The 20323-nt window shown below is 40.7% G+C and overlaps 1 protein-coding gene across 1 annotated transcript in view; it reads left to right on the forward strand.

Moving 5' to 3' along the window:
• Positions 1-865: 865 nt before the first annotated feature.
• igsf21a (immunoglobin superfamily, member 21a) overlaps positions 866-20323 on the forward strand; it is a gene marked incomplete at both ends in the record, with an annotated part of 161976 nt that continues 142518 nt past the window's right edge. Inside the window, one exon of the mRNA XM_083892836.1 lies at positions 866-1007. Within this exon, the coding sequence (XP_083748962.1) occupies positions 866-1007 (142 nt within the window). The remainder of the gene's footprint in view (positions 1008-20323) is intronic.

The raw sequence follows: 20323 nt of genomic DNA on the forward strand, positions 1-20323 counted from the left end.
TCATCTCAATGTTACCAGAGCTCACAGCCAAGTTTGAACCAGAAATATAAAACAAGTGTAGTTGAATGATCATGTTTATCCTCCTGCACCAAACACACAAATATTTGGCTTTTTTTTTTGGACTAATAGTGCACAACACTGGACAATTTAAGAAGCCTTGAAGTGCACATGCTGCTTTGTGTTTTTTGTATAGAGGTAATAGACACACACACACACACACACACACACACACACACACACACACACACACACACACACACACACACACACACACACACACACACACATACATGTTTAATAATGTGTTTTATAAGAACAAACCAAAAAGAAACAAATCGGCTTAATGGACAGAATTAGATGGGTCTGAATCCAGGGCGGGATTAAGGACATTTGTGTGAAATAAAAGAGCGAGTGATCAGGAAATAACTGTGCGTGTGTCTGCAGGGCGGGAGAGAGAGAGAGAGAGGGGGAGAGAGAGAGGGAGAGAGAGAGATAGAGAGAGAGAGAGAGAGAGAGAGAGAGAGAGAGAGAGAGAGATTTTCATCCAAACTACCGTTTTTCCAGAGCCTGATCTGCTCCGCGGCTCAGCGCAGCTCCCTATTGTTTAAACTGGGAGGGAAATCTAACGTTCCGGCTTGTGAGTCATTTCTGTGGCTTTTTTTGAACGGGGGTATATATATATTTATATATTTATATTTATATATATATACACACATATACATTTCCGCTCCTCTGTGTGGGTCTGCTGCTCGATTGGCGACGCTCTGAATGCCGTATTCACTGTCAACTTCTCCCGATTTCTCCACTCAGACTTGAGCTGCATCATGAATAGTTTTGGGGCGCCTTTCCATCGCATGCCTCTGGAATGGTGGGGATTACACATCAGCCGAAACCCGGCGGGCATGTAAACGCAGATGGAGTTTGGGATTTATTGCGAAATAAGGGAAAGATGACCGCCTTCTCATTGTGTTTGCTCCTGTGCGCGGATCTACTGGATTTAGCCGTCGGTGAGTCTGACCCCGCCGTATCTTTTTATTTATTAATGAATGTTATTTTATTTATTTATTTATTTATTTGATTGTTTGTTTGTTTGTTCCACGCAGTGCGTGCACCCTCTCGCGTGCCCTTACGATCCATGCGTGTGGTCTAACAATAGCCCGACTGTCGGCGTGTTGCGTGATTCACGCGTGTGTGTGTGCGCTTCGTGCGCGTGTATGCGCGCCTGTGTGTGTGTGCCTGTGTGTGTGACAATGACACACAACAAAGTAGCCATTAACGAGGCGTCCAGGTGGAGGCGGTCGGTGCTGTGCTTTTGTCGCCTCGTGCCAACTTTCACCCCCGCGGAGTCGTGGATGTGAGGGATCAATCTGAATAAATGGTCGGATTCAGTTCCGCTTTTTTTTTTTTTTTTTTTTTTGCACTGCGTGTTGTGCAGATGAGAAGAGACACTGTAGCACGAGGCCTGGTTGTCTTTCAAGTCTTCATTTATCTGCATTGACTAAAAACGCCTATGTACATATACATATGTGTGTGTGTATATATATATATATATATATATATATATATATACACAGCAGCTGCAGTAAGTAACCTGCTGAAGAAGCACACTCTGCTCTGCTCTGCTCATCATGACTTACGCACACACACACACACACACACACACACACACACACACACACACACACACACACACACACACACACACATAGGAGTAAGCGCCGGAACTCAACAGATATTAAAGTTGCTGCCTTGAAAAGACACCACAGTGTGTCCTCATCGATGCAGATTTGCCTCCTTCAGCATCACAGCAGTCTCAGCTCGCCACAGCAGTGTCATCAGTGTCGCGTGCTCGCTCTCTCTCTTTCTCTCCTCCTCCTCCTCCTCCTCCTCCTCATCCATGGATGTGCTTATACTACATGTCACAGGATGATCTTTCCTTTCCTTGATTTCTGGACGCATAAGAACTATATATCCCATCTCATACAGTGAATAATTATTCCTCTTCTATGATCACATGCGAGTTGAAATTCTGCACAGCCACAAATCAATTTAAAGATGTGCAGCAGATAAACACCTGGTGGTGGCAGTCATTTAATCATTGTGTGTCCCTCTGTTGTGATGCTGTCCCCCCCTCCGGTCCCTTTTGGTGATTTTTGTTCGCCACATCATGGGCTCATATACTCGCTGCACTGCTGCTGTGTGAAGCTGTGTGTACACACACACGAGAGTTCTTCTCTCTCCTGGCTACAACACCAGAGCAGCACATCTTAACAAAATAACCATATCTGTTAGCGGCGGATTCTATAGTTTTGAAGTGTTTTTTTAACCTTTGCTGACCCTGAGAGGAAATCATTACTTCAGCCGGACTTAACATGAAGTTGATATAAAGATGCCTGTGGGTAAGCCTTTGCTGAGGTTAAGCTCAAATGCTCCTTCTGGCTTGCAGTTTTTTGGGATGTTGTGTGGGATCGTCCTTCACTGATCAACCTGTAAACAAACACCAAAAGGCTCAGCATAACTAAGAGTCTGTTGTTGCATTTGGATGATTTGAAATGTAGTTAGTGAAAGGTCAGGTTGAGTTTCTGCCACTGTTTTAACCCTAAAATATCAGGGCTGGTTTCCTTAGTTTAAAGGGACACTGTGTTAGTATTTATGGGTTTATATGACCCAAATCCACTCTTTTATACATATTATGTGCTCCTGCATTTGTCTAGTCGCTGTATAATATTTTTTTTCGTAGTGTTTCAAAAAGTCATGTAAAATAACATGGTCGCGGGCCGCGGTTGCATTGCCACTGTTAGCAGCGAGACGCCATGTTTCTACCGGAGCCTGTATAGACAAACGCGAGAGAACAAATCAAGCGTCGCTTTACTCGTAGCGGAAGTCCCGCCTCCACTCTCTCCGCTTCGTCTGCTACGGCCGCGGTAGCTCGCCCTCTCCCTCGCCTCACGAACCTCATCTGCTGACACGGAGAAAGACGACGAGGACGACATTTGACCGGCTGCGGATACCGTAGCGCTCAGGGAAGGGAGGGGGTGAGCAGAGGAGTAGTTCTTTGTTGTAAATTTCAGCCTCTCCTCTAGATGGCACTATAAACTACTTACTTCACCTTTAACATGTCCTCGGATGTCACCTTTTGTCATTCACACTGATGTACAATTCTACCGTTAATGCGTGGGATCAATGGGATCAAACCACAGCTTTGGTCAGTGACTTCTCCCTCATCACTCAACGATCAAATGATGATCTCATTATGGAACAAAACTCCTCATTTTGTTACCGTTGTTGAACTTTGACAAAATGTCAGCACAGCTCCCACTAAATCAGACTCAGACATACTCTTTTGAAATCAAGTTTTCTGTGTTACAAAGTTGTATACTACCGGGTCACCTATACAATTTCTTTGTGATTTACATTAAATGTCACTCTTTTATTCATCAATCAATCAATCAATCTTTATTTGTATAGCCCACAATTTACAAAACAGTTTGTCTCACGGGACTTCACAGGGTTGGTAACATCCTCTGTCCTTAGACCATCAAAAGAGTTGCAAAATGAATAGAAAATATAGTCATTGACAAGGTTAGAAATACTGAATTTTATTCAAAATAATAATGGATGGATGGATGTTTTCAGCTGTGCTAACATCATTGCACAATAGTTTTCAAGGGTTTTCTCATCATCGTATAGCCTTCTAACACGATTAGCAAACACAATGTACCATTAGAACACTGGAGAGATGGTTGCTGGAAATGGGCCTCTATGAACCTATTTACATATTCCAATAAAAACCAGACGTTTGCATCTAGAATAGTCGTTTACCACATTAACAATGTATAGAGTGTATTTCTGATTCATTTAATGTTATATTCATTGAAAAGTGCTATTCCTTCAAAAATAAGGATGTTTCTAAGTGACCCCAAACTTTTGACCGGTAGTGTAAAACAAAATTGTAGCTCCACTAAACAACATATAACATATGGCAGTGTATATATCTATAGCATATAGCCTCTGGTGCGCTTGTTACATCTGATTGACTATTGCAGCATCAGTGCAGACACAACCATTATGAGGATTGATCTGACTACAGTTCTTACAGCCTGTAGGTCAAACATTCATTCATAGAGAGATCTCCTGGAAAATTGGTCAGCCTTTGGCTTTTGATTTGGCAAATGTTACTTCATATCTTCTAAATCTGTATAAGGTATAAATATACAGTGACATATAACATCAGGTATTTTAGTTTTATAGGTGTGACCGGTAATGTAACAGATGGTTTTCAGACTCCAGAGACGTCTGCGTCTTTGTAAGTTGTTTGGCAAATGAACATATACAAAAAGTGAGAGTGAGATGTTCTCGTGTTTGAGTTTCGCTGCTTTTGCTGGTGAGCCAGTTTCACTCCAAGGAGCCAAGTTGCCTGATAGGGGACGAGAAGCTATTCAAAATAATCGTGGAACTACTTTACTCTAGTGTTTCATGTGTTGCATAACAAAAAAAAAAAATCCATTTAATCAGCTCGTGTAACAACAATAACATGACACTGCGCATTCACAATTTATTAAACAATATCAGTCTGACCTATTGTTTCCCACTCTCTGTTATAGCTGTACCAACGATATCACACTGTAATATTAGACATCAGCAAAAGGAGACTGTTGTCTGCGAATACCCAGAAATACAACAAAAAAAAGAATAATATAATTGATTACTTTGACCTGACCTTATGACCAACTCTAAATTATTCGAGTTGCACACTGTTTTATAGATCAGAATTTATGATTTCTTACTTCTCATTAGGGAGGAATGAATATACAATAAACCCTAGAATTTAAGTAGGCAAACAGTGTTGTTTTTCTCTGTCCAATTTGTGCTTTAGTATAGTAATAGTGCATGTTTTTACATGAGCAATGTGTGAGCTATTGATAGACTTTTCTTTTTGCTGATGGCTTTAATGATATCCAATAATAATAATAAAAAGAATACTGTTATTACTGCCTGCTGCACCCTGTCATTTAGGATAGACTTTCTTCACAGATAATTCTTCAAGGGATTAAGAACTAAACAATTGGATTGTTAGGAAACTGAATTGAAATTATATTACATTTCAGCTTCTTTTTTTTTTTTCACACTGGCAGCTGGCTTGATATATTTTTTTAAATTCTAGCTCAGATCATATTTATAAGATCAGTCTCGTCTAATAGAATACAAAGCATCTCTATTGCTGGATCACATTTTTCCTTTCTTTCAGCGAACTGCAGATGCGAGTGTCGCACTGTAAAATTAGAGACGCCTTCTGCATAATTATGACTGTGGTTGAGGCTTTTATTGAAAGCTCCATGTCATGAATATTCCTCCATGTTTACTCTGACAAGTGTTTGGCGTCCAGTGTAATCGGTGCTGCGTCTCTGCTCAGATGCTCTTATTTATAAGTCTTGCTTTTATTTTATTTCGGTTGCCCCCTCGCGTTGCAGTGAATAAAAGATAACATGTTAGTATGCAGTCCTTGGATAAATGCAAATGGAAGGTGCGAAACCACTTACTGTTGAGGTTCTGAACAGGTCTGTGGATTCAAAGAGCGCTGTGCAGTAAAGTATACAAGGTGCTTTGATTGACTCGAGATTAAGAAATGGCACAGGTAAGCTCCAGTGATTTTCTTTCTCGTAGAAACTTATTGGAATATCAGACGGAGAATAATCGGCGTTCATGGACTCCCGTTCACATGGCAAAGGTCAAAGTGATCCAGTGAGCACACGCCGCGGCTGCAGTTTAGAGCAGACAGAAGTGAGTATAGAAATAATGATGTGACAGCTACAGGTGGCTCGCTGTAAACTCAGACTGACAGCCGGCGAAACATGACATGGCATGTCTGCTGGAGACATACTGTAGGCTACATGAGTGAATCGGCTACAAGCAATATTTCATATCTGTCAGTCACCACAGTATTGAAGGTTGGCGTCGACATGAACGGAATCTTTGCGATCTGATGGTGCTCTGGTACGTTGTGACACTGATGGCTGGACTTCAACTCCCCGAAAGTGAGGAGAAATAATGGCTGGGATGTTGGATGTGGTTATTCCGCTATCAAACAATCAGCAGGCATTTTATCAGCTCTGCAGCTTTCAGCTGTTATATAAAGTGATTATGCGCAGATTAGGAGCTGTCTTCATTGTTTTGTTTCACTGTTTTTATGTACTTTTTTTTTCTCAGCCCAAAAAATAAAGAAGACATAAATTACTTTCAGATTTTAAACTATTTCAAATATGAAGAGCATTGCGTCTTGCATCACTCGGTGATCTCAAACTCACTGAAGGTGCTGGGGCAAAAAAAAGGAGAGGCTGGTCTGTGACTAATGGCTTCTGTGAAGGAGAAAAAACACCTAAAATCCACAGATTCTCTGCCATTTCCACGACAAATTGTCTCCGCCGGAGATCACCTTCATTTAAAGTCTATTTTTTTTTTCCTGTACCCTGTAGTCAGAATCTTTTGTAACTTGCAATCACATTCAATGTGATTAAAGAGCCATATTAAACTTGAAAGGGCTTGGTGACCCAGAAATGACACCCTTTGTTGTAGGGTTACAGACAGCTTTGTACATGTACACCCCTCTGTTAAAAAAGAAAAGAAAAATGGGTTTCATTCCGACCTCCACCAAATTTAACCTGAAAAAAGTATTTAAGGTTTGATGTTGTCCTGACGAACTCTGACTATTAAGTAGATGAGCTAATATTTATAATAATGTTCAAGATCAAGATCATGTTAACCTCCGTATTGTGATGCTTTTCTGGGTGAAGCTGAACATTTCAAAGTGATCTAAGTACATGAAAGATTTAGTTAAATCTAGATACGTAGAGAACTGTTGGCCTCCAGCCACATGTACAGCCACAGCACTCATGCAGGGCTCGCTGTGAATAGAAATCACTAGGAATATACTATGGTGCCACTGCATGCTGCTGCAAAACACAGATACGTGTGAGCCTATGATTTGGAACCAAAGTTGTTTACATGTATACAAGACCTGCTTAATTATTTTTCAACCACCTGTGGTGTTTCTGGTGCTTTATGTTCTTTCCTGTGTGTGAAACATCATTAAATATGCATTTAATTACAGACCATGCACAGTATTTTGCAACGTGATGTGTTACATGCTTTTATATCTTGCAAAATTTTTCAATTCGTTTTTTTTGCGATTTTGAACTCTGGTCTGTTGCTCTCTTCGCCATCAGTAATTGTAAAAGGGGTCATATTATGCAAAATCAACTTTTTAATCATTTAAATCCTTATATTTGGGACTAGGGCTGTAAAGTCAAAGTCGACTGGTCGACTAATTGGTCGACACGCTCTGGCTCGACCAAAATTGTGATTGGTCGACTAAATTTATTTATTATTTTTATTTTTTTAAATTTCATTAGGAGGAAAGTACCACATGCTAATAGGGGTGTTTTACAGCACCCATGCTTCACAGGTAACGGCCTGTCTTCAGAGAACCCCCCCTTGTTTTCCACTATTTTGGTTTAGTCCAGCCCAGTGGGTTGTTGTCGCTCCGTGGCTCATGAGCGACAGACACAGATTAGCGTTGCCATTAATTAGAATTGAATTTTGAGCTTTCATGTTAGGCTACAGTCTGTCCTCCTGTCACATCCATGTCAAAGACATCAGCAGTGTGGCAGCATTTTTCAAAAGTAGATGATGGTAAAAAAAAGTGGAACACAAACTTTGCAAGCAACAGTTTGCTCTTTTGAGTATGAACATATCAGAATTATTAGCATATTTCAGTGTTTTAGTCTAATAATCATTGATTGGTTTTATAACTGCAGGCACACCTGCAGACAACAGCAGCAGCGTCCCACGGTCTATTTGTGTCTCAGCCGCGAAGCTGCACTGCGCTGTTCAGTCTCGCTCTGTGTTCCTCAACACTTATTGTGCTGATATTACTAGTTGACATAGTACATTATTTTCAGATATCACCGGCTATGGTATTGCGCAGATGAACGTAATGCGAAACGCTGTCAGAGCCGTGAGACTCTGTTGAGCTCCAGCCGCGGCTGCGGGTCTTTTCAAAATAAAAGAGCCGCACCCGCAAAGTACCCCCCCTCGGTTAGTCGATATTTGGTCGAATTTTTAGGGCTCTAGTCGACCAAGAGTTTCTTTGGTTGATTACAGCCCTATTTGGGACTCTATCAGTCGGCAAAAGTGTGAAAAAAGATGACTCACTCATGTTTTTTGTGGTCCTCCTCAGTCTAAGTACAGGAGATAAAACATGCAATGTTGACTTCTGTGCTCACTGGGACATCACAATGTGCTAAAATTTTTGTCTCGCGGAGCTCCACTTTTTCCGTAAAACATGCAAGTTCTATTCTTGGCTCCACAGTGCAGCACAGAGTTCTACACAAACTTCCAGCCTAAGAGGATTTATCTGTCCAGTGGATACATGTTATATATCACGGCAATGTGCCTGCTAGAGCCTGCAAATGATCACTTTTCCAAACGCTAACTGCTGTTAGCTCCCAGTAGCCTCTGTGGCTGATGTCGTTTCCTGTCCCCTAAGTTTCGTTGAACTTTTTTTTTAAGGTGGACCTTTAAGGTGGACCTAAATACTCCTAAACAGAGCGTTCTGAACAGGGCTGTTTTGGGAGGGTGATTGAACTGCTGTGGTGCTTCATCCTTATGGTATTTTGACCAAAGCATGTCACAGACATGTTCATTAGGACACCAGGGAACTAGGTTAACTTGGAGAAATAGGGTATAATATTTTCCCTTTAAACAGTTGACCTGATGATGTGTATGAAGAAAAAAAGGTCACAATTTAAACTTCTTATACTGTTGATGCAGATTCTCACCGCCGCTTCTCGTTTTTTTGGGAGAGAAATTAAGGAAGACGACATGTTTTGATTATAAAGGCATTTGCTTTGTCAAGCAGTGATGCTCAAAGGTAGAAATACTTGTTGTCTTAACAGAAGGTTATCCTTTGTTTGATCCCCTGATCCTACTGTCTCCATGTCCAAGTGTCCTTAGGCAACACACTGAACCCCAAATTGGCCCTGATGGTTGTTGGCAGTGAATGATGTTTCCTGGAAGAGAGCATAGCATACGAGTGTGTGTGTGTGTTTGTGTGTGAATGTGTTTTGTACTGTAAAAGTGTTAATGGGTAAAGACTAGAAAAGTGCTACGTAATTGCAGTCCATTTAAATGATGAAATAATGACGTCATGTCATCAGCACAGACAACTAAGAGACTTGGACAAACAGCAGTAGCAGTAGCTCTCCTTTCCTTTCTACGCCCTGGAGTCCTTTACGCACAGATGCTGTCTGACTTCCTCATGTTTTTGGATCTTGCGTGGGAGTTTAAAGTTTCTCTTGATTCCCTCAGCAGCTGGTGGTGGTTTGCAGAGAAAGAGAGAGGGGAGTGGAGAAACTTTGCTCAGAAAGGTCTCCCATTAGGGCTACTCGCAAACTTTCACATTTCTGCCTATAATCCACAGCAAGCAATACAGTGTTGTGAAATGGTGTTCTGTTTTTCTTGATATTATCATCATAAAATCATTCCTCTGTCCACCTGCTACCGCTTTATCCTCCACGTGAGTGTCGCGGAGGGAGCTGTGCCAATCTCAGCAGACATAGTGTGGTAGGCGGGGTACACTGTGGACAGTTTGCCAGTCCATCACAGGGACACAGAGGCAACCATTCACTCTCACACCTACAGCCAATTTAGAGGGTCCAATTTACCCAATTCTCTTGTTTTTGGACTGTGGGAGCAAGCCAGGGAACCCGGAGAAAGCCTCCGCCCACACACACACACGGGGAGAACATGCAAACAAAAGTGCTGAGTGGTCAGTTGTCAATATAAAGTCTCCCCATATAAGCCCTTGTTCCAACTGGGTTCCAACTATAGAACCTTCTAATTCAGAAATGAGCAGCACGCCTAAGATGGGATTTCTTGATGGGCTTTATCAGCACTTTTACTGTATTCTCCTTTAACTACTAATATACATTATGCTATTTTGGTTATCATGTTCAAATATGACTGTTAACAATGCCCCTCGCTGTTTCCTAACATCAGCCTCTCTATTAAAGATCTGAAGGAGGGCCTAATGCACTACACACTGCACTTATCTCTGCATTCATTCATCATCACGGGGTTCAAGCTTCCAGGAATAAAGACTATTATTATTATTTTTTCATACACCAGCATCCTTTTTGCAGTTTTGCGCGAGAGATTGGCATTATTCAATGGAATGGAAAATATTCATTGTATTGTATTGTATGTTTTCTTTCACTGTAAGTTAAATTACAAGTGTAACCCTTTCACCACCAGCTTTTAGTCTTGATACACTTATAGATGTGAAATATTAATCTCCTTTAAACTCAAGATATGTAGTTAAATTGTGAGAGGGACACCTCAATGTAGAAAAAAACCAGTTCTGTTCTAAGCACCACCGTGAGTAACTGTATGACTCATCCCCTCTCTCTTAATGGCAAATGAGAAGCTTGGGGAAGACTATTCTGCTGCTCGTATTTAGCGTCTTAAATGCATGACATTAGCCACTTCAAACATGCTGCATATAAGGTGAAACAGCAACCACACAAGCACCCCGTCTCCTTTTCAATGTCGTATTAGCTGAAGGCAGGAGACCCATGCTGATAATGATATAAAAACATGGGTTTAGTCCTTTGTCTATATTAATCTGAATGTGCTTCCGATAGTCAGTTATTTATTCAAACGTGCCGTGAGTTACCTTGCCACACTTAACATGGAGTTAATGGAAAAAACAAAAAAAGCTTCCTCTCGATATGCAGCAGCCACACTGCAGTGATGAACAGTCGGAGCTTCACCCACACTGACCGCAGATTACAAATCCTCCACACCATCAGGTGTCCTGTTTGCAGTCCATCCACAGCCGTGCTGCTGCTCGCTAATTGTAGCTACTGCTAACAGTGGCTACTGCAAATTTGGGCAAATCTTCTCTGAAATCCCTGATGTGGAAATATTTTGCGTTTCCCGTGAGTTCTGTCGACTAATGTCATGTTGTCGACAAGAAAATGTGCATGTAGCAAAGCACAGGATGTCTCTGAATGCATCGCAAGGACGTAGACGTAACTACGAAAACAACTCCGTTAACGCGGGCAACTCTTGTGACCTAATTCAGTGGTGGAAAACCCTTGATTCAAGCATTTCCTTATTACTGTTCCATTCATATTGTGAATAAAATATTTTATTTACTCTATGCAATACACCTCAGAGTGGTGCATTGCAGACAAATGATGGACATTATCACTTGTGACACCATGTAGACAATTAAAATGTGGAATAAAAACTTAAATGAGTTGTCATGACACAAAACCAATGATCAAATCGAATCATTATACCCCAATGATGGAGACACATTAACCCTTTAAGGTACTGCTCAACCATTTGGTCGACCACACTTTAAGCCACTATATCTCATTGAAAAATGCACCAAGCTGAACTCACTTACACTTAATGTGACTTTTAGATTGATTTAGATTTATATATATATTGATTGCCGTTATTGTTATCGCAAGTAAATAAAATAAATTAATGAAAGAAATAATTTTTCCTTTGCTTTTTTCTTGGTGCGTACCTTAAAGTGTTATGTATGTCTTTGCAGAGTATAGCGATGTATATCCATCTAAGCAGAATTATATGGGGAGACTTTATATTGACAACTGACCACTCCCAGTGACTTCTTTTTCTTTGGCTTCTCCGTCTCTTGATGCCTGTCCTGACATGACCTTCACATTTATAACGTTTAATATTAAGTTCTGGATCTTTCTACATTTCTACTTCGGGATTTCTTTCATCCAATCTTAAATATGAACAACAACTCCACTGAATGGCCAGGATTCATATTCTTTTCCTGTTAATTTGCCTCTTTTCACACTTTCACTGTTGTTGCAACTGGAAATATTCTCCATTGTCCCACGAACGGTTAAAAGCTATCCTCTCTGCATTGAATGTAATCTAAAGGTTTCAACTCGATCAGGTGTAAAAGAAAAATGGGAAAAGGGGGAGGGGGGAGCGTGGAGGGGGGGGCTCTAATCTGCACATTGACGTCACTCTGCAAGTCTGCATGGGCTGTCGCTGTGCAGATGGGAGAAAGGGAGGATTGTGTGGGCTATGCATCTTATGACAACAGATTATTTCCTTTTATGCACACTGACTTCCTACACAAGAGCCACAGAGCAGCTCTCTTCCCTTGGGACAACAGACCTGCATTTTCTATCTCCCGAAAAAATCATTAAGACATCAATCTCTCGTCGAAAAGAACCGGTCTTAGTGAAGTTTCACAGACAGAGTTGGGCCTATTATTGGACAAGTCTCGCTGTTGCTCCTTTAATATCTGTCATTTTTTGATAACATTTATCGGCAAACCTTTGATCCGCTACAAAACTTGTCGTGCAAGTGCAGCGAAATAATCTCCTATACACATGACGTGAATTCTACAGTGATAGAGCCTGCGGTGCATATGGATCACAGCCTTTCTTTGATATGATTGCTTTACTCGACTGTTTTTCAAGATGAAGCTTAATATTGTGTGGTTGCTTTTATCTTCTCGGGTAATTGCTTTTAACATTCTTCTCCATTGTGAATTCCCCTATTAAGGAAAGATGATTTAATTTATTCCTGCCCAATAAAACTGTCAGAATTAATTTAACTCTGAAAGTGATTCTGGTTTATGACCTTAAGTGGTAACTATTACGGTACAATGTTTTCAGAAAAGAAGAATATAATATTTGGCAAGACGCAGCTAAAATGGCTCTTCACTGTGGGGTGTTTGATGTACAGTCTTTGGGGTCCTGGTGCGACTCTCTCCTGCTCCTGTTACAATCTCATGCAAGGCTGAATTTCCCATCTGTTTGCAATAACAAACACTGCTTAACCTATCAATGTATTCTGCACAGACGTTTTCCATGGTTGTCGTCGAGTTCGGCACTCATCACACAGGATTATCCACCATTTTGTTTACATTTACATTCGTTTACGTCCTCCTTCCCTGGCCAGTATCTTGCATTTAAATGATGAGATGACTTTGTTGAGTTGCTCTGTCAAAACACTTTGCATACATTTTTTTTTTTACCTTCCATGCACCATTGCAGGGCATAGATACAGTATAAGAAACCATCTGCTGCATCATTTGCATAGTTCTGCAGTCCCATGACATATTATAAATAAGACAGGACGATTCAGGAGCACGTGACAACCACATGTTATGGCAGTTCGACACATGTCATGACTAATAAGTTGGAAACGAGATATGTATCGCCATGTGTCAGACGTCATTAAGCTTTAGTCCTAAAGTGTCTGCAGCCTAATCGCTCTTCATTTATCACAACTTCAAAGACTTGTGCTGTGTCTCCACGACATGGTCCCAGCTCGCCTCGACACGGTTTTGGTTGCAGTACAATGTAGTACCTCCTCAATGTGGGCGGAGCCATCACTGTATGGGCTGCATGAAACTGTGGTGACTTCGTACGACACACACACACACACACACAAAACTACTGACTTGTACAGTAGTTGATTTCAGTGTGACTGAATAATTAGAATCAGTTAAAGGGGACTTATTAAGCAAAATCAACTTTTTAATAATTTAAATACTATGCGGGACTCTGGAGGCCCTATCAGTCAGCAAAGTGTGAAAAAAGATCACTCACTCATGTTTTTGTGGTCCTCTAAGTACAAGTCTAAGTACAGGAGAGGAAACACCCAATGGTGACTTCCGCACTCACGGGGACGTCAATATGCGCTAAATTCCTGGAATTGTTGTCTCGCGGAGTTCCGCATTTGCCCGTAAAATGCGCAAGAGTGCAGGGGAGGGTAACAGTATATGAAAACCGTAAGACCGCGAAGTCCACGAAAAGTTCTATTCTTGGCTCCACAGTGCAGCACAGAGTCCTTCACAAGCTCCCAGCCTCAGAGGATTTATTTGTCCATGACGGCAATGGGCCTGCTAGACCCTGCAAATGATCACTTTTCCAAATGCTAACTGCTGTTAGCTCCCAGTAGCCTCTGTGGCTGATGTATTTTCCTGTCCCTTAAGTTTCATTTAACTTTTTTTTAAGGTGGACCTTTAAGTTGGACCTAAAGAGATGCTACTAAACCGAGCGTTCTGAACAAGGCTGTTTTGGAAGGGTGATTGAACTGCTGTGGTGCTTCATCCTTAAGGTATTTTGACCAAATCATGTCACAGACATGTTCATTAGGACACCAGGGAACTAGGTTAACTTGGAGAATTAGGGTATAATATTTCCCCTTTAATTAAAAAGATTCATTCATTACTTCCTCCATGACACAGTCACTGGACTGAAATACAGTGGCACCAGTTGTGATGCGGCTCGTCATCTCAGACTTTCAGCCAAAATACACCAAACTCCTCTGTTAAGAAATTTCAGACATTTCCTTTGTAATTCTTGGAGATTAACCCACATTTGTAGTATTGCTATGTCTTTTTAACTGATCTACAGTTCATGCCTCTTCCAGTGACGGCACTCTGACCAAATGTCACCCATAGTATCGCCTCAGCTCTACAGAGCAGGTACCAAAAAAATGGAATGGAAACTCAAAACAATCATACGCGCTTTGGGAAACGGGGCTTTATCATCCTCACATTTATTATTTTCTACTAACATAACAATACAATCCAGGTATGACATCCAATCTCTAATTTATAGAATTAGACGCATTCTGCTTGTGCTATTATTTTCATCATTTCATATTGCACAACAGATTTATGCAGCCCTTTTTCACTTCTACATGGTTGAGGGTATGTAATTGTAAATTCTAGCCATTTATTGCACATTAACCATCAACACAACATTGTCCAGAAAAGAAAAAAAAATCAATTATTAATGGGGAACAGAGGCCTCTCTCTCTCTCTCTCTCTGATAGCATAATTGACAGCATAAAACACCGTCCATGACATTGTTACTGTCTCATCAGCTACAGGGACTAATGATTAAACTTTATACCGAGCAGTAGCATTTTCTCGCAGTAATGGCTCCATGCTCGTGTGCAATTTACAAGCAATATGTTTTTTTTTGGTTCAGCAGCATGAGGTTAGGATGAGATCTCATCTTTCAGCCAAGTGAAAAATGGATTTTGAATTTATGGTTGACAGGAGCAGAGTTCAAACGAAACTCTGGAGAGTTTTTTTTCTTCACAAAAAGTTACCAGGAGTGTTAAACGACGAATTATAGAATGTAGCGGTGGCCCGGGCACAGAGGGAGACGCTTGCAGTGCTCTGCTGTCGTCACCTCACGAAGAGTCATTTAAATTATTTAAATGAAATTATTTAAGGCCAAGTTAGTCGCAAGCCCCCTCAGGGCAGACAGTGTAAACGTTTTCGATCGATATTGGAAGTCCATGTTCCCTCTTAGTGACAGCTAACCGGGGCTTATGCACTTTGTGCATATAGTCCATTGGTGGCGAAGCCCGACAGGCTGACATGTTGATTATTTGCTGTGTTACTCGAGGTGTGACTAATCCTACATATGAATAATCCATACTCACTATGAATGAGATGAATATGAAGCTGGGACAAGGAAAAGGAACTCTCTCTCACTCTTCAGCTCTGACATTGCAGAGTAAAGTCAGCCCTCGGCCATGGATCAAGTTTTTTGCCAAAAACACCCACACCGGATTGTACTTAATCAGACTCACAGAGCAGCATATAGGCAAGTGATGCTAATGGTAATGGGAGTAGGAGGAAACAGCCCAGAGAGTTGTGCACTTTAAGTGTGTAATAAGTAAATTGGTATACTGGGAAACTGTCTTCCCAAGCTTTCGTCATGAACTAAATCTAACTCTTGACTGAGTCAAAAGCTGATGATGACAAAATGTTCCCGGTGCTGATTCTGACAGAGGCTTTTCTGAGATGCTGCAATCAATTCTTCAGCGTCGTGCTTTGTTCTTTTTTTTTATGAGGGTGGATGAAGAGATGACTTGAACTGAAAGACCAATCGAAATCAAGGTTTTTTATTGAATTTAAACCGATTTTCCACACCATTTTGGACTCACTAGTGTCACTACCCACATGACACCACATGGCGGTGCTTAGCACAGTATCGTGAATTGGCATTTGCTGGCTGAAAAAAAAAAAGATGCTGACAGCGGCAGAATGCACTGAAAATAATGCAACTTCATCACATCCGTGAACTTTATCACTTTAAAGGGGTATTTTATATTCCTCAGTGAGACAGTGTAATGACCCTGATCTGTGTGTGGCCTCCTTCCTTCTTCACAGCCTTGAGCCGCTTGGTAACAACAGCTACATATTGATCGTTGCAGATTTACTTCATGGGGATATAATTTTTACTCTGGGCCATGGGTTGTGTGTGTGTGTGTGTGTTGCCCTGGAATTTTCACACCAAGTATAAAAGTGGTGGTCGAGGTTTTTATTCTGTTAATTCAAACCTCCCCGCATCAGAGTCTCTTAAGCTATTACTCGAGCTGTGCAGTTTTTGATATACAGTAGAGTTTTTCTGTACAGTCATTGGATCCAGTTAAAGATTATGACGTTTTATAATGGATTGTGAAGGTGCTGACACAACTACGACAAATTATTTTTCTTCACTTATAGTTTCCCTGTGTATTAATGTAGTTAACTTGTCACTGGGCATATGAATCAAATGTTGCTCGTGCACCCGTTAGTCAAAAAAAAAAAAAAGCAATGGCAGGTGACTGATTTGCTTCCCTGTCTTTTAAGCATTTTGATGTACTCACACACGCGGCTGCTCACATCTCTTATGTGGCTGCCTCTTTCAAGGGAAGTTGAATGCAAAAACAACAGCTCTAGGTGTTTTTTTCAGCTTTTAACATTGAAAAATGTGTCTATTCTGCTTTAATTGAAATGTAGGGAAATCCTACAAAGTCCTTGTTATCAGATGTTGGACATCTTCTGCCAGAACAACAAACCAGATGTTATGTAATTAAAAACATACGGGGCAATGCTCTATATGTTAAACAACTGAGCGTGAATCATTATAATATTATTACGAGGCTGACACTCTCTCTGTCCATGCATTTGAACAAAAATCTGTCCAAACATTTTATTCACGGCTTTATTTAATAGTTTATTTGCTGTTTGTTACTTAAATATTTTAAGAATAAGTAGTGTTCTCTTCCACTCGTACACTAATGGACAAAACACATTCAAGCATGAAATGTTCTGTATTTAAATTAACAATGTCGGTGTTCATGATCAACTTATCATTTATTTTGTCAGGTAATAAAAACAAACCATATACTATTTTCATTATATACTTGTAATTTCCTCCACCTGCATACAAATTATTGGCTTTTTCATTTACAAACCCATATCGGTTTATCACCGCAGTTTAATATGCAAATGATCACCTTCTATGAGATTAGAAGGGGTTATGCAAAATCAACTCATTTCAATCCTTATATTTGAGACTCTGGATGCCCTATCAGTCGGCAATGTGTGAAAAAAGATGACTCGCTCATGTTTTTGTGGTCCTCCTCAGTATCTGCAACGTTATCCGAAAACTCGGAACTCTGCGAAAAGTTCTATTCTTGGCTCCACAGTGCAGCACAGAGTCCTACACAAACTTCCAGCCTCAGAGGATTTATCTGTCGAGTGCTAACTGCTGTTAGGTAGCCTCTGTTGCTGATGAAGTTTGGTTTTACTTCTTTTTAAGGTTGACCTAGAGAGATACTACTGAACTGAGCGTTCTGAAAAGGGCTGTTTTGGCAGTGTGATTGAAATGATGTGGTGCATCATTCTTATGGTATTTTGACCAAAGCATGTCCCAGACATTAGGACACCACAGAACTTTTTATGTTTAACTTGGAGAAATATTGTATAATATTACCCCTTTAAAATTTAGAATCGAATGGTATTTTTTTTTTTTACGACTACGACATCTGTAACTCCCCCCAGAGACAAATACTGTTGATGTAGATCTCATTTCTTCTTTCCTTCTTTTTCTTCCTATTCAGCAACTCTCTCCCTGTGAGACGACACTGGCTGCCATCAGTGTTTCAGGATATTAATCTTGGAATAAAGAGTCAAACAATTGTGCCAGTTGTAAGGCTGGACTCTCGATAATTCCTGCTCTTGACCATTCCATCCAAGGCTACACTCTGGTTAATATTAATCCCATTGTTTATTAAGCTCCACCCTTGAGGAAAGACATCAGCCGATGAAAGGATTATACTGTACTGAGCCAGAAAAAAGATCTGGTTGAAACGACACATTTTATTATTTTTGTTTATGACCACGCGCATGTGGGACAGGAAGTTTAAGTAACCCTAGACAATAATAATATGCCCAGTGGAGATGTAAACAACACCTGCACAGGTTAAATTCACACCTTTCCTCCATTAAAATTTCTCTTTTAAAGACAAGCCAAGGCTTAATGACAAAAACAGTTGTAAACAGGGCGTTGGTATTATCACTTACCGCAGTAATTAATAAGACACATAATACATATTTTATTTTATGAAAAAAAAATTCTTTGGAAGGGGAAGGATAAGTTTTTATTCTGCACTAAATTGTACTAACACATTTACTGATAATTTCACAAGACAGCTGCATTCTAAACTTTCTTGGTGGAAAGTCATTTAATAAGTAGTGAGAGTTTTAGCTCCTTTTTTAATGTTGTCTAATACAAGTTTTACTGCAAAGTCACTAAAGGATGTCTGTTAAAGGGATACGGTGCAGTTTTAGACACATATTATGCTTTTAGCATTAGCCTCCTTATGCACTGCCAACATACCTGTTACCCTGTGCAATGTCGTGTCAACATGCATGAAAAAAGCTATCAGCAATGTGCATCATTTCAGCAGAGTGTGAGTGTAGAGCAGGAAGGAAATGGTAAGTGGAGGAGGGGCAGGATTACAACATGTCACCATGCATTCACACTCCAATAAAGATGGTTAAATCCCACAGTAGATTAAAAAACGCAGAGACTGTCGACGGCACAAAGTGAAGCGATGGTGGAAAAACACAGTGGGTGTAAATGTGAGGAGGAGTGAAGGCTGTGACTACTCCACTCATCCATTTTAATTGTCAAAAGCAAGCTTTGTGAGTCCCTACATAAACGACGAGGCTCCTCAGTTGCCACAAGGTGATTTTGCATCAACGTAAATACGTTGGCTGCGTTGCTGCCAGAAACCGCTGCCGCGTGATAAATGTTTTCTTTCAGTCCGAGTGAACGTTTATCCATCCATTATCTATACTGCGTCTCCTTTGAGGGTGACGGGGGGAGCTGGAACCAGTCCTAGCTGATCTTGATAAAGAGGCAAGCTACACCCTAGACAGGTTGCCAGTCTATCATAGGGCCAACATACAGAGACAAAGAACTGTTTGTGCTAACATTCACACTGAGTCAATTTAGCATCTTCAATCAACCTAACCCCACTGCATGTCTCTGGACAGTTAGAGGGAGCGAGAGTACCTGGAGAAAGCACATGCTCACACAGGGAAAACGTAAAAATGTGTCTTTTCACTGTGTATTTGTGCTGTGAGACGCATGTGGCTCACATGAAAAATAGGTCAGAGGTCTGTACCGAATATATACACAGGGCCAGTGTGAACAGTCTGTGCACCACAGCCTTAACCTGACACCGGTTTAACCGCTGCCAAAATGTGTCACTTTCTTATCAAACGTAGGGAAATGTATGATAAAAATTGAGGTCATCTGATTTCTAAACAAATATAGCTAAACTGTGTAGATATGAATAATTGCAATCTCATTTTTGGTGTGTTCGCATATTTACCGCTTTAAAATTAAAGGTCTCATCCAATGAATTTATTCATGGCATGGAAATAGTAAAAGCAAATAGCTAGAGAACTAATCTAATATACATTCAGCGAATGAAAAACGCTGAGTATTAACTGATGGAAAGAGAGAGATCTGAAGAGAAGATCTGCTTCATCAAGGCTTTGGTTCGCAGAAATGAACGTGTCATTTATCAAACGGCCGCATCAGCACGGAGAACATGGCACTTGTCATCTAAGGTGCACCCTGCCCTTTCATGTAATTAGTGTATCTCTTTCCCTTTTTGCCCTTGTGTTAATGGAGGGATCTCACAAATGGTGGGATGATGTTGAATAAAGTGTGGGTAATGTATTCTGTTGGATCTTCCAGTAGATGTGTTTTGCTTGGTTTTGTATGTGGGGCCACACACAGTGGTGTAGTGGTTGGTGCTCTTGCCTTTGCAGCAAGAAGACCTGGGTTTGAGACCTGGTCGGAACAAGGGCCTTTCTGCATGGAGTTTGCATGTTCTCCCTGTGTGTGTGGGGGGGTTTTCTCTGGGTTCTCTAGTTTCCTCTCACAGT

Source organism: Microchirus variegatus (genome assembly GCF_963457635.1).
Source record: "Microchirus variegatus genome assembly, chromosome: 7".
Taxonomy (NCBI): domain Eukaryota; kingdom Metazoa; phylum Chordata; class Actinopteri; order Pleuronectiformes; family Soleidae; genus Microchirus; species Microchirus variegatus.